Source organism: Sitophilus oryzae, unplaced genomic scaffold, assembly GCF_002938485.1.
Source record: "Sitophilus oryzae breed Bouriz unplaced genomic scaffold, Soryzae_2.0 scaffold_466_pilon_pilon, whole genome shotgun sequence".
Lineage (NCBI taxonomy): Eukaryota > Metazoa > Arthropoda > Insecta > Coleoptera > Curculionidae > Sitophilus > Sitophilus oryzae.
The window spans coordinates 2,404,381-2,425,196 of record NW_022147047.1 but is presented as its reverse complement, the minus strand read 5'-3'; the positions used below and the strand labels follow the sequence as shown (position 1 = coordinate 2,425,196).

General features: G+C 33.7%; 1 protein-coding gene across 1 annotated transcript in view; it reads left to right on the top strand.

Annotated features, from left to right (window-relative positions):
* Positions 1-20,816, top strand: part of LOC115886059 (Krueppel-like factor 9) — a 248,355-nt gene that overhangs the window by 10,403 nt on the left and 217,136 nt on the right. The window contains exon 2 of the mRNA XM_030905087.1: positions 9,994-10,590. Within this exon, the coding sequence (XP_030760947.1) occupies positions 10,011-10,590 (580 nt within the window). The 5' untranslated portion in view covers positions 9,994-10,010. The remainder of the gene's footprint in view (positions 1-9,993; positions 10,591-20,816) is intronic.

Here is a 20,816-nt window from a genome sequence, read left to right as displayed (position 1 = left end):
AAATGAAATTTTGGGAGCATATGTAGGTTAATTGAGAGCATTTTATAAAAATATATAGAGTTCTACAGGGTGTTCCCAAAAAACGTTACGCATCAAAGTTGTTTTTTTGTAATGGAACACCCTTTATATTAATTGATTTTTGGATTCTAGGAAAAAAATAAAGGTAAGTTTCACTAAAGAAGCATATGTCTATATTGTAAGGAGTTTGACATATTTCACATTTTGTTAAAATGAAGAATAAATTTAAAATTTTAATAACAGCTACCTAAATTGTAATTTATCCTGTATAGCCTAATATTTAATTACAGTAACCATTGTACGTAAAAACAAATTAAAATTTGACCCGAAAATTTATACAGGGTGAGACAAAATTAATACTGAACACTTTTAAAAACAAGTCATTCCTTTATTTTAAATGGAACACCCAGTATTATACCGGTATTCAATGAAGAATTTATATATCTTTAAAATACTATTAAGGTTAATACCCCTCAAGCAAATATTTTCCTGGGTATTTTGCCTCAGTAGATTTTTATTTTTTGATAAAATCTAGTAGGCTGTGATATACCTTTTGTTAATTTAACAAAAGTTAAATGAAAAGAAGATAGACGTTTAAAACATATTTTAATTATTACAACTAGATCGAGAACTAGATATAATCGTATAATTATGACACAAAAATTAGCTAGATGAAATCCAATGCCCAATATGTTTCCTTTCTTGTTCACTACATAAAATACTCTTTTGAAAAGACCTTTTCATGTTAAAAGGCATATATGAAGTTCTACTTTGAAAAGCAGTCACAATCATTTCTCTCATGTTGTCGAAAATAGTTGGTCGAGTTTTGTAAACACTGTCTTTAAGATACCCCAATAAAAAAGTCAAGATTAGATAAATTAGGAAGTAATGTTATAGTATTCTATTAAATGGTGAATGCTCACTGCAGCCACTAACTAATAGAATCGTACCAATTCTCTCTGATCTAGGATAAGTTTCCATTTTTGGCTTTTTTTTAATTTCTGAGATTTTTTTTTATATTTTATCTGACACAAAATGATAACTAGTTTTTAAAGTTGAACTAATTCACAACTATGTTGAAGTAACGTTGAAAACGTACCACAACCACCTAGATTTTATCAAATAATAAAGATCTACTGACCTTAAATCATAAAAATGAAAATACCTAGGAAAATATTTGTTTGAGGGGAAGGCAACCTTAATAGTATTTTGAAGAGACATGAATTTCCCATTAAATATAGAAATAATATACTGAGTGTTTCATTCAAAATAAAAGAGTAATTTGCTTTTAAAGGTGACCAATGTTTAATATTAATTTTGTCTCACCCTGTATAACATTTTAGGTCAAGTTTTAATTTGATTGAAAGTACAATCGTTATGTTAACTACATACTGGGCTATACCGGGTAAATTCGAATTTAGGTAGTTTTTATTCAAATTTCAAAATTGTTAATGTTTGTCAAAAACCTTACTAAAACCTTCTCTAATAAAACTCACCTTTATTTTTTACCTAGAATTCGAAAATCAATTAATATATAGGGTGTTCCATTACAAAAAACACAACTTTAATGTGTAACTTTTTTGGGGATACCCTGTAGAACTCTCTATATTTTTAAAAAATGCTCTACATAAATTAACCTAGATATCTTCATAAAATTTCATTTCGATACAAACTGTCGTTCTCCTTGGAGCACCCTCTACGGGATCACCATTTATTAGTGATATAATAAAACTGAATACGATGATGCTGATGATAACAAGATGGTGTAAAATAAGAAGTTTTACGCATTTTTACTGAACAATTCAAACTAGTTCTTCCAAAACATGATCTTACCATCGATTAAAACTGTAGGCATGCTGTGAATAATTAACAGGCAATCTGCCTAATATATAGAGTAGGAAGAAAAAGATATGATGATGAAATAATATTGATATCGACATTCAAGTATCGATAATTATTTTATGAATCGATTTTTTGGCACATCCTTACTAGCGGATCTAAAAAAATTTGACGTACGCTGCGTCAACTGCATATGACGTTAACGTGTTACGATTTAATAATATTAATATCGATGATGAATATCGACACTTTTTTAATATCGATATTTTAAAACATCGATATTCTTGCACATCCTTACTAGCGGACCTCGAATCTTTTGTCGTGCGCTGCGTCTGGACTCAATAACGCAAAAGAGAAAATAATTAAGGTTTTCCTCGTCGTGGTCTTTTGTATTTTCCGGGCGGACTGAGGACCGGAGTTCGAGGAAATATATACGACTTTCGTTGTTTTTTATCGTTCGGGTCAGTTTGACACTAATTAAAGTTTCGCTGGGCCAATCCAAAGCATTGTTTACAAGCGGAAATACGAGTCGAATGAGTTGTCGAGAATTTAATACATTTGTACCATTTTTTTTCTTTGTATCTTTGTAGTATACATATTTTTCAGAAACCTTGATCCATTATAACATTATAATAAGAATTTCAGACAAAACATATAGTGGACTGCTTTAAGCCCTTATGGGATACAAACATCGGAAATTCATTTACTGTGAACGAATGTTTATAAAACTTTTTGCACTGTATTTTTAATAAGATATATTACAAAGTTTACCCATTTAAATTCGTTGCTTTCACTTTAGTATTTAAAATAAACTCGCATATACAAATGCATACATATATGATGGCTCCGTGTTCCGAAAATACATTCACAGTAATTGAATTCCGAGGTAAAAGTCTATAGGCACGGAACAGAAAACTACTACTAAGGTAAGAAACGGAATACAGGCCGAGTATTCTCATTTGATCGCGTTCGAAAATTTGCCAATAAATAATTCCAGCCAGCCATACAAGCGTGGTGCCAAAACAAATACAACAACAACAATCGAACGGGTAATTTTTCATTGTTTTTAATTTCGCCGATGGCAATTCGACCGCGCCATCTACAAATCAACGTCGGAAACGCGGCGCTGAAAAGTTCGAAAATAAAAAGAAGAGTGGGCGTTCCCCGTATATTCCTCTTTCCTACAATACAAACGGCTTTCCGCAAAATAGGGAAATTTTGGAGTATGAAGGAAACAAATGTAAAGAGTGAACATAGAGATTTTCACGTCGTTTTTCAGCTTTGGCGCTCTGTACGTTGACTCTGGCCAAAGTGTATTGCGCTTCAAAGTAATTGTAATTTTGTTTTCATTTGTAGTTCTGAACATGGCTATCCTAAACAGAATTTTACTTTTTTATTTGGATGTTTTGGACACATTTTTTGTATATTTTTGGACACATTTAAAGACATATAATTTTTATACAGTGTTAGCATTTTTATTTTGTACCACTTTTAGATTGTATACTTTATGGGAGCGACCTTGTAGATCTATTGTGTCCCCCTTTTTATAGCTACAAGGCCAGTATCTGAGACGGTTTTACAGAGGTTAGTTCTCCATCTTCGAAATCAGTCGTACCAAAGTTTATGACATAAATAGTTGTCATCTCGGCGCACTCAGTGATGAGGTGTTCTCGTGTTCCCCCCACAGAATCTGCTATTTCCTAGCTTCAATCTAACGAGGTGTTGTACGCATCTCTCGATAGCGTAGATATCTGCCTGAAGGATGCTGGAGTAGGTGCCCATATCCTACTTGACAAGGGATGTATCATTTTTATACTTTAAGATAAAACGTTCATTAAATGACAAAATAAATTACAGGAATTTCAGAAGTTTTATGACAGTATTATTAAAAATGCCAAACATTATGCAGGGTATCCCCAAGGACTGTATATATTCTAAAGGACTGTTCGATCGCGTCAAATCCCCGCTGTCGTAGTCGCCGTGGATCAAGAACAGTTAACCTAATAGGACTGCTCATTCAGCCAAAAGTGTCCGCCAGGTGCATGTGAAAACTACTCGCTTTGTGACGTCATTGTAGCCCTTGTCATGGTTATTAGTCCTTATCCGGCAACCAATAATACACACACGTGCATTATTGTGTTGTGGATTGTGACAAAGTGCTTACTAAGTGCCTACGATAGTGTTTATTAATTATTTTAGAGCAAAATATGGAAGTACTCTAAAAAGAATGCTTACAAAAGGTGATGCTGGGAACTGCTGTTCTTAAAAATGCATTATCCGAGTATTTAATACGACTTATACAGTTAATTTTCTATACTGCATACATATAAGGGGTTTAAATAAATAAACTAAATAATGAACGTTTTATATTCGGCAACCAAAATTAACGTATTTATACACTCTATAGCTCTAAAAACTTTAAAGACACCCTTTTCACATTTAAAATTGACAAAATAATTAACTCAAAATTTCTCAGCTGTTATTTTTATAAGTTTACCATAGGCAACTAATAATACACACTATCATGACAAGGACTACAATGACGTCACAATTGTCAGCTGAAGCGCGGGAAGAAGCGAACGTACGTTTTCTGAGGATGAGCAATCCTATTAGTTAACAGTTCTTGGCCGTGGATGCTTACGTCATGCAGGGACCAGCGCTCCACAGTGCGGCAGATGGTTATTCTAGCGGGACAAAATGTCAAGAGCAATGTTTAGGACTTAAAATCTAAGAACGTAGCAAATGGTCTAATATATAGCCACCATATGGTTAAATTTATTTATTTGTTTATTAACAACTTAATTTATTAATAAATAAATACATATAATAAAACTATGATATTATTCGTACATGACACACAAAAACTGTGTTGTAAACTATTGCCAAACACATAAAATTATGATATCAGGTGAAATACTTACAAAAAACTCTTTAGCAGTTATTTTTTAATTACTTTGTAATCATGTGACACCCTCTATAATTTATTTTAAAAAATTATATTTTATTTTGAAAATAATAAATAAGATAGATATTTTAATTTTAATTTTAACACTCGGTAATTGTAAATTCATATATAGTAAGGATCTAAGACAATTTTTTAAACTCAGTGCCTTTTGATGGAATTGTTTTGTTTTTATACAATCCGATTGAAATAAATCTTTTTGGACATTCACCTGTTAAGCTTGGACTCCCTGTGACTGTGACTACCTGTGTTGGTAACTATTGGTAACTCAAAAGATCTACATCATTCAATATATCGATATTTGAAAAAAAGTGAAAGTTTGATATCTGCAGAACAAAGGCACGAAGGATTTTAACAATAATATATGTACAGTAGAAAAGTACATACCTTTGGCAATCGTCAACATAATTTGGCTTTCTAATAAAATGTATATGCACTTGTAAATATTTTGTTTTCGTATGATCTCCGCCTTGCTGAGCAGAAAACGACCAAATTTGGTTGATAAAAATGTATCGAAATACAAAGAATATTCATGCATTTTTGTATCAATTGGAATGTCTACTATTAATTCTTACAGTACACATTTTTTGGCTTATTTCTAACCAAACGCTTTTGTCCCGCTAAATTTATCTTCTAACGCACTGTGCGCTCGTCCGTCAAATGCAAAAATAACTGTCACTGACTAAAATCTTTAGCGCCAACTTCAACTCGGTCCCTAGATGACGTAAAAAAACTGACAGTGCAGGAATATAGGGGTATCCCAGGCTGAGCGTGCATTAGAAGTTTCTGGAGTACGATATCTAGATCGGAGATTGTTTGCACATTATTGTTTTACAACGTGATGTTTCGATTAAAAATATTTTCAATATGGCGGCACTTCCGGAAATGCCGGATGTCGACAGCAACTTTCTTATTTAAAGCCGTGATTCAAACATGTCTTCATTTTATGTCACAGTGGCTTTTATGTCACGTTTAGGCTATACTCATTTTTTTGATCTGGTTTGGAAAAAAAATTAAATATTTTTTTTTAGTTTGACATCAAAATTCATAAAATATTACAGAAAATTTAATTGTGTAATAAAAAATGAGGGTATCCATTTAAAATAAGAAAGTTGCTGTCCACCTCCGGTATTTCCGGAAGTGCCGCCATATTGAAAATAGTTTTAATCGATAGATCTCGTTGTCAAACAATGATGTTCAAAAAATCTGCAATCTAGATATTGTAGTTATCTAGAAACTTTAAATGAACGCTCAGCCTGGGACACCCTGTATGTTGTTATTTAATGCCCCATTGCAAGTATCCAATCCCTCATTACCAAAATTGTATGCTTTGCCAAAAATTCATAAACCGGACAAGTCTATGCGCCCAATTGTTTCGGCTGTAAGTTCTCCGACTTATAATTTGGCAAAATGGTTATCAAGGGAGTTCGAAAATTTACCTGATCATGAACGTTCTTTCTCAGTTAAAAATAATATTGAATTCATTAACAAAATTAAAGATATAACATTGCATGAAGGTGAAATTTTGGTCTCCTCTGATCTATCTTCGTTGTTCCCAAGTGTTCCAATTCCACATACTTTAGGCTACTTGAAGGGTTTACTGAACGCAAATGGTCTCCACAACAAAACTGTGAGTAAATATATTGAGCTTACATCGTTATGTATGAAACAAAATTGTTTTCAATTTAATAACAACTTTTTTGAACAGCGGGAAGGTACAGCAATGGGTAATCCATTGTCTCCATTTTTGGCTAATTTATTCATGAGCAGGTTTGAAGTGGAGGCTAAGAATCAGTTTGAGTATTTTCCAAGAGTATGGTTTAGGTATGTGGATGATATTTTTGCTGTTTTTGACACACATTCAGACACCATAGATAATTTTATTTCTAAGTTAAATAATCGTTTTCCTTCCATTAAATTTACGCATGAAATTGAGAACAACGACAGATTACCATTTCTAGATGTATTAGTTATTAGAAATACTAATAATTGCCTGGAATCTATAGGAAAAATACGACCACACGCAGATATATTCCTATCATAGTATCATCATAGTGTTGAACATAAAATGGCTAGTTTAAATTTCTTAGTTCATAGATTACTTAGTTTCCCACTTTCCAACGAAAGATATGAAATAGAAAGAGATGACATTAGGAATGTAGCTGAGTGTAATGGATATTCTCCTTCACTAGTTAATAATTTAATTAGAAAACGTAGGTATAGGTTAATGATTTCTGAAAATTCGACTTTTCAAGTGGAGAAAGATACGTCTAAATATTTTTCGATACCGTTTGATAGAGTGTTATCCCGTAAAGATTGTAATCAGAAATATGTTGGGCAAACTAGAAGATCAATATTAACTAGATTTAAAGAACATTTTGCTCAGATAAGATATGGTAGACCGGATAAATCTTGCGTTGCCGAACATATTGTTGATAAAGAACATTGTATAGAACTTAATAATTTAAAATTAATTAAACAAGTAAGTCTCAAATTACAAGCAATTAGATGCATATGAAAGCATCAGAATTAATAAATGTAAAGATAGTATGAACAGAGTCAACGGTCCAATTCCTTCAAGTTCTTTGTTCCTACTACTCTAGTGGCGGAAATCTAACTGTTACGCTCAGTGGGCTCTGACTCGGTTGGCTAGATTTTGCCACGCCCACTCGGTGCCCACTGGGCGAGTATAAAAACGCTCAACTTGTAGATTGTACTTTAGTTTATAATCATCTGCTGATGATGCTAACATGGTTAGCGAAACGCGCGTCCAGTGTAAAAGAAAAAGTGTTTTGGTGTATTGTGGTGATTTAGTGTTTTTATTTTTCCCCATCAAAAATTTATTTCACATGTGACACCAACAAAATATCATCAATATGTATAAAACAACACGCTACCTTAGTACATTACTCGAAAACGTTCCAGTTTCAAATAAAGGACAAACAAAAATAAAATTCAAGCATGTTTTTGTAGTTACACAACTCGCCACCGACTTAACACAGAATGCTAAGTGTACACTTGGCCTACATCGTATAATTGAAGGAGTTTCTGCAAGACGCGGGGGAGATTGGGGAGAAGCTGGCCCTCTCGCAGCCAATTTCTATTCTATTAGACCGTTGAAAACAACTGGCGGCGATGCTAAAGGGACCTACTTTAGGGATTTCCAGATCCTTTCTCCGCCCTGATTTTTATTAATTCTAAACTGAAACCTATCGATTTTTGTGTTTGTGTTGGTTAGTCTTGAAAAATATTTTAGGTTATAATCAACAATGATAAACCATTTAATTTTAATTCTGACTGGAATGATAAAGAATTCTTCAGCATAAATAATTACAAATCTATTGTGTATTCCCCTTTCTTGACAAAAGCCAGTATCTGCGACGGCTTCACAGAGGCCAACTCTCCATCTTTGACAACAGCCGTATCAAAGTTTATGGCACGAACGGTTTTCGTCTCGGCACACTCAGTGATAAGGTGGTCTGGTGTTTCCCCATTTTCCCCACAGAATCTGCATATTTTGTTGTTGCTTCTCAGTGAAGTGTTCGTTGAGGAGACATTGTCATTTACATAAATCAAGGAAAATATTTGAGTTTTCTCGGTCGCAAGTTCTGAGGAACTTTTTCGAGTGTCTTAGACCATTGGAGGATTCCCATTCCAGGTTACGGATGGAGTCTTCCAGATTTTTTAGTTCCACTTTAAGTTGGTTTCCACTTGGAAAACAGAAAGGTTTTGATCTAGTGGAGTGTTCGCTACTTTTTTCTAGCTAGATCGTTTGTTTTTTCATTGTTGACAAGGTTGACTGCTTTGGTTCAGAAAGCATCAGTATACCACGTTCTTGGTATGTCATCCACTGGGAGTTGGAAAAGTGGAATATTCTCTTTTTGAGAGTGTTCCAAGCCCCTGACCTAAAAATTCTTCCAGTACTGTTTCCGTCAATGACCATTCTAATCATTGCCGCATTGACGTAACTATATCTTCGTATCTTCAGATATTGATTGATTATGCCAACAACAAGAAGACATTGAATCCTAAACAACACCCGCTTAACTGTTTAATTACTATCATGATACAAGGATGGTTAGATAAGATAATACGCATATAATGGGCGGAGCTTAACAGAAAATTACTAGTACCCTAGTGACGTCATGCGCGCGGAGAACAGATTTGCGACCGCGATCTTATCTAACCTTCTTGTATCATGAATGACTATCAACAAAAATAAGTCTTAGACCTTAGACCCGGCGCTCATACGGCAAAATGTTTAGCTTGACAAAATTAAAATTAGAAATATTTTTTTTTGCATGTTCATCCACTCACTGTCATTCTTATAAGATCTGTGGACCTAATTTTAAATGTTATAATTTTTTCCGAGCAATTATAACTGCGCAAGTGCTACTGAAAGTTAATGGATAGTTTTCACACTTTCTGGATAGAGCATTAGCCTTGCACAAACGTGGAGCGCAAAAGAGTGTCATTTGCACCCAGCACAGCCATTTGAAAATTAATTATTATTAAGGATAATATAGCTACAGCCATATAGTACAAATAATTAAATAACATCAATATAATAAATTTGAACTGTTTTGAATGTAGATAAAATATATTTTAAACACACTATTTTGGGTTCATTTTTTTATAATTTTGTTTTCATAATGAGTTATAGTAGTGAGTTCCACGGAGGTCCGCTTTTGGTTTATTAAAATTAAAATATCTAATGTATGTTGATACAGGTATAAAAGAATCAGCAATCGCAAATTTTGGGTTTTAAGAAGACATATATTCTAAGTTATGAATTTATAAGTTTATTACAATTTTTTTTTATATATTATTGACAATAGGAAAAATTCAAATAGCAGTGCTGGGTGTAAATGACACTCTTTTGCGCTCCACGAAAAGTGCGAACTGCATCAATTTTCGGTAACACTTGTACTACTCTAATTAAAAAGAAAAAATTATAATAAGAAAATCAATGTGTGAATCATACGACAAAAAAAACTAATCTGGATTTTTGTCAAGCTAAACATACCATTTTGTCGTGTGTGTGGCGCATTCACCACATGGTGCAACCTTAGATAATAAAAATAATAAAACTATTAAAAGAACATACTACAAAAACTGATAAACATACCACAAAGAAAACCGTTACTATTTCTTTACTTATACTTTTTTTTCAGAATACTTCTCCTCCAACATGGACGATATCAACTTCGCCGCTCAATGCCTGGTCCAGATGTCCTACAGCCGCCATCATCACCCCTACCTCCCCTTAGACCTCTCCAACGCCAAAGACCATGACACCATCACTCCTACAACGACCAAAAACCTTGACGACGACGATAACGAAATGAAAAACTCAAAATCCTCCTCATATATGGTGGCGCGCATCCTTACAGACCTGAACAGTATCAAACAGGAACCAGTACCGGAAGTGGAAGTACCTTCGGAAGACACAGAGAACCAGGGGACTCGCGTGAACTTTTCTAACGACAATAAAACGAAAATTGAACAGGAGAGGAGAAAAGATCTGTCGAAAAAATTGTCGAAAAAAGTGTCGGTTGTGGCGGTGCATTTGAACAGGAGTAAAGTGGAGAAGAAACTGCTGAATTCGCGGGAGAAGTTGTTCGGGGTTAAAAAAGCTACGGTGGGGAGGTCACAGGGTGGACAGAGGTATGGGATGTCCATGAGGAAAGTGCACAAATGTTCGTACGAAGGGTGTTACAAGGCTTATGGGAAGAGTTCGCATTTAAAAGCGCACCTCAGAACGCATACAGGTAAGTCTATTATCCAATAGTGTTTTTATTTGTAGAAATGTTGGGTGTATTTTGCTTTTTTTAATATACCAGGTGCGTCTCAAAAGTTAAAGTAAATAAAAAAGTTAGGTAGGCTCACACCGATAACTTTTTCATTTGCTCTGATAAAAAAACGAGATCTGGTATGTTAGCATATGACATAAATGAGGATTGATTGACGTATTTAATAGTTTTTGGTTACTTCCTGTTTCACCGAAAATGACAACTAATACAACTTTTGATTTTTAAATGGCACCCTCGGTATATTTCTACTTTATCCGATTGAAAATGACACTCTGAATAGAATAAAATATCGTATGTCAATCTTTTACATTTTCACATAATATGGTTTATATGAAATTGTAACATATGCGGTTCATAACGACAATTTGACTCGAAATTCCAAGTGGCGGTACCAAATTATTCGCAAAAAATTCCTTTTCCAAATATGCTAATGAGCCACCCAAAATTGACATGATTAAAAATACGATTTGGGCATTTTATCCATAGGACAAGACACGAAGAACATTAGATGATCAAATTTATTTTTACAAGGCTCCTTGATTAAAAGTTAGTGTTTTCAACACAATCATGTTACTCTAGAAAGAAATTTAAAATACGATTTTTTTTAAATGAAATTATCAAAAGTTGGCATATCATTATATTCAGAGTATGACTTTCTATCGAATAAAGTAGAAACTTACCGAGGGTGCGATTTAAAAATAAAAAGTTGTAATCATTTCCGGTGGAACAGGAAGTGACCAAAACAATTATTAAATACGTCAATAATTGATCCTACTTTATTTCATATACTAACTAACATACCAAATTTCGTTTTTTTGATCTGAAAAAATAAAAAAGGTATAGCGATGAGCCACTTTTGAGACACACCCATTATACTATCCATAGAATACACAAACAAATACTACATTTCTAGTCAAACGATTTTTAGAACCGGCCTTTAACAGTAATGACCGGTCATTATTGTATATGTTACGCACAATACACGAATTCGGGAATGCCCGAAAAAAATGCACAGAACTAGTTTTGAGCAAAAAATATTTTCCAAACCCGAAATTGTATATTTAAACGGGTATTGCGCATTACAAAATAGTCAAAACTAGTATTGTACAGTTTGAATTGCGCAAAACTAGTTTGGTGCATTTCAAAATGTCCAACTAGTTTTGCTGGTCCTATTTGATCAATAACGCCCTAACACAAAGGATGGATTGTTTATGAATGTGTTTGATTCAAATATGATTAAACTGACAATACTTAAAAAAATAAAACTTTATTCATATATATTTTATAGCAACGGCCCAGCTACGTCGAAACACCGGTTCCCATTAGAACACCGAAGTTAAGCGACGTAAGGCGATGCTAGTGGATGGACGCGTGACCGGTTCGAAACTTTGCATCGTGCTGTTGTCCAAAAGGGAAAAGTGTAAAATCTATTGAAACACACTGCTCATTCACGCCGGTTCAAGGCCGGATGAGATCGGATATCTCAATTTTAATATTAATTTGAATGCTTTTACTGTCTTGATCAATTAAGTGTTAAAGTCAGCGTCCACTAGAAAGCTAACAAAGACATTGAGGAAATGTTAACTGTTTTATTGTTGTTGCTGCTAATAGATGTTGTATTTTTTACATGTCCTAAAATTAAGTGGTACATATTTTATTACCATTTATTACTATAAATGAGAAATTTGACAGATACCCAAGCGCAACAGGTTAATTTTTCATATGTAATTTTTAAATCAATTTAAAGCAAAAACTATAGCAAAGTAAAAATTTCACTCAAGAGTTTACTCTAATTACTTTTATTACTTTTTCACTATTTACTTACCAACCAATACTCTTTTAATTACTTACTCAAGAGAGTTTATTTTTTTATTAGTGACCTTCGGTGACACAATCGGCATAAGTTTTTGTAGATTTCATTAAAAGAAAATTGATATACAGAAACATCGGTAGCGTATTCTGCATATTAAAATAAGCAAAAAAGTCCGAATAAATTTATGTCCTAAAATGCTTCGTTTCGAAGCATCTTAGGATATACGAGTACATTTAAATCAATTTTTTACTTATTTTCGTCAGCAGAATATAATATGCTGCCGAAATTTTCCGAATACAATCCGAACCACCCTGTAAATAGAGAATTACATATTTCTTATAGATCTTTCTCTTGCAGCTACGCTTACTTCATTATAATTCCAGTTAAAGCTAACCAAATTAAACAAATAATTTCCCAATTAAACGAGAAAATGAGGAGCTTCGTAACCTGGTAACCTTAAAGAGGGAGAAATCCTTAAGGTCGCCAAAAGTCGAACAAACAGAACAATAAGCGCCCCGCTCAAGGTTTAACGAGAATTATACCGAACCTGTTGGGAGCAGGTTCGGAGCTAGGGAAAATAATTGAGCTGTGTCTAAAACGGCCACAAATTCGGAGTGGAAAATTGTGGAAAGAATGCGGAAACTTTTGCCAGGTTGGAACCGAGAGGATGGTGAAATTAAAAAAGTTTTACGATGGTTTGAAAAGGGAGGTTATATTAATATGGCAGTGTTTGAACTAGTGTGGTTCTTCTTTGTTACATCTATTATCATAGTTTGATCAAAAGAATTAGATCAATATATTTCTTAGAGTTTTAATGGTAAAACTTTGACGCCGTTTTTTTTTTTCGTTTGTCCATACAAACGAAAAAAAAACGGCGTCAAAGATGACTGGAAAATCGATAATAATTTTGGCAAGGGTCAACCCTAGACGTCAAGACTTGGCTCCTATTCTTCCTTATTTTTTAATTGCGCTTACTGCTATAGTCTGTCCAATGACAAAACCCTTGACAGTGATAGATGTGTCTGTTATTTTAATTTCAAAGTAGTTGATTTTATTTTACAAAGAAATATGTTGGTACAATTGGAACGCATAGCAGGAAATTCATATATATTTGATATCAATTAAACTTTTTAATTACGTAATCGAGGGCGCGATTTTTAAATTCATTGTTGCCAACCATGGACATATTCGACGCCTTGCTGACTAACTGGAATTTAAATGTCGCTCTGGGGATTCAGGTGGTAGTTCTGTTGTAAAAAATGTGAAGTTGCCGCATTTATTGTATGTTTAGTAGCAGATCGAACATTGTTCTTTTTAGAACCTCTTTTAGTGCGAAGTATACAAGATAGCTTAATAGCCGTAAAAAACTCATCGCAACTTTATTAGAATATTTTGAACGTGAAGGCGGTAGTAATGGCCGTTGATGAATGGTGGAGTTTTGTTGATGTAAATAATAACTGTTAATATATTTTTGATTAAAAGAAAATATAAAAAATGGGCAACGCTGTGCCGGTCAAGCTTAATCACGTGACTAAAAGTTTATTTGGTATGAACTGTATTTAAAATCTGAGTGACAAGTGATTACCCTAAAATATTGTTAAAAAAAACTGTATGAAACTGAAAAAATATAATTAAAATTAAAAAAAAATTACGGTATGTGTTAATACAAAACAAACAAGGGCGTGTGTTAAACAAAACACCACATACAAAAAATCTATTAAAAAGAGCAACCTATTTATTACTTTCAAACTTCAAGAAACTTCCCACATTTATTATTATATTTATCAATATAACTTATGTGCAATTAAAAAAAATAATATTGCATAGGAATAAATAAAACACAACAAAGATAAGGTACCGAGCTACAAAAAAAATATCTAAAACTTAGGTAACTAACTACAAAATATTAATTTGAAAAACAAGACATTTTGAATTTGAATACCATGGATACTGTGAGGGGATTTGACACAATAAGCCTGCACGCTGACCTGTAATTTTTAGTCGGCCGGCTATTTAGTTGCAAAAGTGAAAACATTACATACTTATGAAGTCGATCGGCCGAATATTTGATTGCATGTGACCGCGGCTCCATAAGGATATATTGGTTAGAAATATGCAACTAAACAGTCGGCCGATTAAAAATTGCCTGTTAGCACATAACCTACGGCTACGCAATGTAATCAAATATTGGGCCGATCGGCTCCATAAGAATGTATTGTTTTCAATTTTACAACTAAATAGTCGGCCGACTATAAATTACATGCCAGTGCGTACCCTAATTATCCTAAAAAAACTCACAAGAGAAAGGCAGAAAAATGCATGCTTCATAATATGAAATATGTAAAAAAAGTAAAAAAAATATAAAATTGTAATCGTTCATCAGCAATTATTTAAAATAATAACTGGTAATAAACAGAAAATACTTTAACAATATTTTCTTATCTTACACCGTATGAATTTAAGTTAAGCTAAATCAATTGCCTTTCTATCGATTTCACGTTCCAACAAAATAACACGCTTTTTAAAATACGACTTTATCGAATGGCGGCGACGTCGCTCCAACTGGCTCAAGAATGACCGCATTACCATTTCGGTCGTTACTTTTTACGATAGTCTCACTTAGAGAGCCAAACAAGCTCCAAATGGTTGATCGAACGACATAGAAAGACAAGCTTGGCAGACGGTGATACAGAGCAGGGTTGTAAAAATATTTTTTCACTGAAAATTTTGATAAAAATTACTTTGTCATATTTAATATACAGGGTTTGACAACTGTAGGCTAGGCAAGATACATACATATTGCCATTACTCGCTGACGAGTATTTGACAAGCATCAGAAGATGGTCACGTAAGGCATTTTCTTTCATGAGCTTTTCTGTGATTGAAAAGCCCGATACGTGATATTATCTGCCTACCGCACTCCGAACATTCAAAAATCTCATTGATTTCTTGCTTCTTTACTTTTTGGTTGTCGCTGTTAACTGAGTCTACAATTCTTCTCGAATGAGTTCTATTGTGAGCTGCTTCTTCCCTCTCATTCTGCATGTTAATCCCTTGTAAGTTTTCGTGGAAAATGTCCTTGTACCTTTTGAGTTGTCCACCCAGCCTCCTCTTACCGCCTTCAAGCTCACCGTAAAGCAGAGATTTTGGTATGCGGTTTTCTTGCATTCTGCATACGTGACCAGCCCATCTTAAGCGGGATTTTGTAACCATGACTTCAATACTCTCGCAGTTAGTTTTTTCAAGGACCGATACGTTTGAGACATGATGGAACCATTTGATTCTTAAGAGTTGTCTAAAGTGTTTCTGTTGCACCTTGTTTAATGCGTTCATGTGTCGGCAACACGGCATCGGCACCCAGGTTTCGCTCCCATAGAACATGGTGGGGATTATAATTGCTCGGTACACTGCAAGTTTTGTTTTTGTACTCAAGTTATGATTGTAGAAAGCCCTGTCTTTTAATTTCCAGAATGCTCTTGAGGCGCTGCTAATCCTGTGTTGAATTTCAGAGTCGATATTGGCCTTTTCCGAAATCAAACTGCCGAGGTAATTGAATTCCGCTACACATTTCAATAGCTCGTCTCCGATTTTTATAGCATTGTTGTGATCTTCCGGGGGAGTGCATATGATTTTAGTTTTGTCGATGTTTAGCTTAAGACCCATAGCCTCGTATGTCCAGGTATATGTGTTCAACATTTCTTGTAATTGCTGTAACGTTTTTGCAACTAGAGCGCAATCATCAGCGTATTGAAGGTTGCTCAATCATCAGCGTATTGCTAGGCAAGAAAGGTTTACAGAATAAAGGAATCCCAAAAAAGGATTTTCAGATTTACTCAAGCCCGACAGAATAGCAAAAGAGGAAAACCGGCATGTGGATAGAGGTACCAAGAGAGAGAGAGGTTTCACTTCAAATGTGCGTACAGAGTGTACACACATTTTTTAATTTTGAAGGAAATCATTCGGGAATCACGGAAATAAAATAAACTGCCCATTTCCATAAGTAGGCCAATCAAATTAGAGAGGTCACTTGGAGAAAAATGTTGGAAAGCTAATTATCGATTAGATTGGTTCGTTTTTAATTAAAAAATCAACATTTTAACAATGATACAGTGGGGGAACTTACGTGTTACAACAGCAAAATAAAACACTAATTTGCCACAATACAACAAAATATTTCATTTTTGCACTGGACGCGCGTTTCGCTATGTTAGCATCATCAGCAGATGATTAAAACTAAACTAATATCTACAAATTGAGCGTTTATATATGTGCTTAGTTGGCACTGACTAAGTATGGCAAAACTAGCCAAGCGAGTTAAAACCAACTGGACGTAACAATTAATTACCAAGACTATATAGAGGAACAGGGGAACAGAGAACAGCAAGGAATTGGGTCATTGTCTCTCTTCATATTATTTTTACATTTATTAATTTGAACGTACTCATATGCATCTAATTGAGTGTAATTTGAGACTTGTTTATTTTAACAATGAAACTAGAATTGTATTTTACCAGATCATAAAATAGCCAACCATATCTCTTAGTGGCAACATTGATATTTGTAGAGCTAAGGCCAATAATAGAAAATCTTACTTGATATTCAGTGGAAGTGTTTGGCCATAAAATATATTTTTAATATTCAATTTACCCAACCCTGGCGGAAACGATCGAGTTGGGCGTTTCAGTTTTTGATTAAATTTCATATTCCAGATGGCGGCAATTTAAAAGAGACACATTCTGCTTTTATATGTTGTTTTTTCGTTCGAATATCTGGTTGAAATTATAGTACGATTATTTAAAGATCTACTTTTATAGAGTGTTACAGATAAAGTCTTCATCATATTGTATTTTTTTATTAATTGGTTTAGGCTATAATAAATAATAATACATAATCCATATGATGCAGATTTTCTTTGTAACACTGTATTTCATTATAACTAGTAAAAAATGACCTTAAATTTTCGTTCTGTTTTTATCTACATAGTATTTTTTAAAGAAATTTAAACAAAAGCATTTCATAGCTGAAAAAACGATTTTCAAATTTCATTTTTTTGAAAGTCGTTTCTCCTGTATCTTCCTTGAAATATAAAAGCACACATATCAAAGAGATGATTTTACCATTTTACATTTAGGCTTCTCTTCCAGATCTTATCGTTTATGAAATTTAAAATACATAAAAAGCGAACTACCTCTGTTCAGCCAAATTGAAAAAAAGTAATTTTTGAGATAAAAAATTCAAGCTTTAAAAAGACATCATTTTTCGTGATATCAAGAAGTTATATCTTTGAAGAGAAAAAAGAATGTTACAGGTTAATTAATACACGATTCGAAGCTCATATTTTTGTATTCATACAGGAACCTACAGGGTGGTCCATTAGTGAGAGGAAGTTCAATATCGTCGTTGTTGACAAAGATATGAAAATAAAAAAAATTGTGTGTGCACTATGTGCGCATATTTGAAGTAAATCTTCTTACTAACTAATTAAATTGAAGGGTTTGAAGGGCATGTTTCAAAAAGTGTAGTTTGAAATGTTGAAAAGGTAAAAATATCAAAAAAATATTTTTTATGCGTAAAAAATAGTTTTTTACGTGTAACAAATAATTTTTAGGTGTAAGAAATAGGTTTTGCGTGTAATAAATAGTTTTTACGTGTAACAAATAGTTTTTTTTCTACGACTAGCCTAGAAAATGCAGTTTGACTCACGGAAACTCGATCTGAAATTGGCGTTTTGCAAACTGTTGTGTGCTAAGGATTTAGTGCACGACATGTGTCATGCTGCAATTTTAACATTTTTAACCTCCAATGTTTAGCTGAAACGCCAAACGCAACGCAGCCGTTAGAAAAGTGTCATCATTACATCGCAAATTATTTCACAAAACTGGCAAAAACTGAGTGAGTCTGCTGCTAATTTGTAGTCGTAGAAAAAATAGCGTAGAAAACTCATTCGAAAACTTCTTTGTACACTGGTTCAACTTGTGGCTCTTGCCTGCGGCTCGAGCCAACAAATTGTCGAACTCGTTTGCAAAACGTCGTTTTCGAAACTCGTTGTTTAATATACTATTTATGCATAAAAAAATAGGTTTTTACCTGTAACTCGAACCGGGGGAAATAAGCATTGTGTGTCAATAGATTTTACACTCTTGCTATGGAACAACATGAAAGTTTCCAGACGGCCACCCATCTTTTCACACTCATTGTCTAACGTCGTTTAACTTCGGTGATCTATCGGAAATCGGTGTTTTGACGTAGCTGTAAATTTATTTTTTTATAAATTTTATTTAGTTTAATTTTTAATTGCAACGTGTCGTGTTCGATAGAATAATTTAAAATTGAGAAATGAAACTTTTTTCTGTATAAATACACAACATAAGAATAAAAGATATAACTGGCCCTTAACGACAAAACTAATATAATAAACAACATAATGGCCAAGCCTCATATAATGCTGATGACCATCCTCCTCTCTAAAGAAAACTCCGCCAAAGAAATAAAAGTAAATGGACAAATAAATCATAAGAAAATCTTCTGGACGTCGCGTGGCAAACCCCTAAACAATCTCTTTGGTCGGTTCGCATGGCTTTTGCCGTAACCCCTCTCCTCTTCTCTCTGGATAATTGGATGCTTCATTATCTTGAAGTTTGCCAGATTGTCGGAATTTTTCGCATAGAAAAATGAACGATAAAGGAGAGTGGAGTCAAAAAATGAAACTACGGTCGTTAGAATAGGGTACATAATTGTTGTTATTGTCGTCTAAACCCTAGATCATATTTATAAACATACGTAGATACGTAAATCACTATGGAAACTGTCGCAAACATATCAACGACTTACATTTATCTTCTTTCTTTGTTGTACACGTCGTGCATCTATCCTATCTATCCTTGTCGAGGACCTATATCGTCCACGCGCCAAATTTGAATACTAATTTAAAAAATTTAATTTGTAAAATGCATATATTTGGAAAATAAATTGAATGTTTAGTGTCACAAAAAACTAAATTATATAAAAAATACATTTAGCTACTCTGAACGAATATCAATATTCTTAGGACATCTAACCAGAAAGTATGCGTGTGGTTTAATATAAATAAAAGCTGAATACTTTCATGCCTATGAAAAGGTAATTCGGGGACCTTTATATTAGAACTTCCACACACAAAACATTTTCTAGTCATTTTTACGAGTATTTAAAAAATCCAACGAAAAAAATATAGAAATATAAATGCTCAAACTTAAAATTAACTTCTCACTGAACACACTTGTATCCTTGGCTGTATAAAAGCGATCGATAAAAGAGTAATTTTAATGAAAACAAGCGCTGTTACATAATGGAAATAAGATTATGACAGATTATGACATATGATTATGACATAACATTGGTTTCCATAACAATGTATAATTTGTACTTGCTAAACCGTAGAAATTGTGATTATTTTGGAAATACGTGCAACTTTAAAATGCATACGCAACGTAAGGTCATTCTTCCATGGTATTCTTATAACAACATTCTTCCATGGTATTCTTATGGAAAATAGAAAAACGTGATGTGGGCACTCTTAATATTAATTTTAAGTGCTCAAATATTAACTGGTATCTTTTTAGGTCAAATTGAAACTTTTGAGTCTGTTCGCAAGAATTTTTTTTTAATTACCCTAGTCAAAACTAAATTCGAGACTAAATTTTATCATTAGTAATTGTGGAACATTTCAGTATCTGCAGAAACACGTCTGCCATCTAATAATGTATTCTTAGTACCGTATATTCCTTAGAAACCGTCGGTGTGAATGTATTAAAATAAATGATCATTAAGGATTTATATTAAAATAAATATTTTCTGCTTTTTTTCCAGCTAGTATGACAACTCCGCATGTCCATTCATCCCTATACATATATTCGCCTTTGATTATAATATACATGTCACAAACGAGCTTCAATATATCATTCGTATTTTTTATTATGACTTTGAGTTACACAATACGCTTCAGGCATTTGATAAAAAAGAACTGTTTGCATGTCTCCACAAGCTGGCATTCAAATGGATACAAATTACGCACGTCATTTTCTTTCTGCTTCTATTAACTAAAATGATAATTATAAACACAAGCGTCGGTCGTCTCGTCGGTCGGATGGCAATGGAAACGAACGAATTCTAATTACATGGTATTGTGTAAACAGGCAGCGCGCATTTACGGACATAAAGCCGTCACGGCTTCCGCCGCAGTTAATAATAATTAGTGGGGATGATGGGGGGATTAAGTAGAGATGCACCCTGATGCACTCGCGTGCACACTATAGAAATTAGGAGCGATAGATGCAATCGTTGTGGGAAGAATATATCGAGGTGGCCTGCAATTCTGTTATGTTCTTGTAAC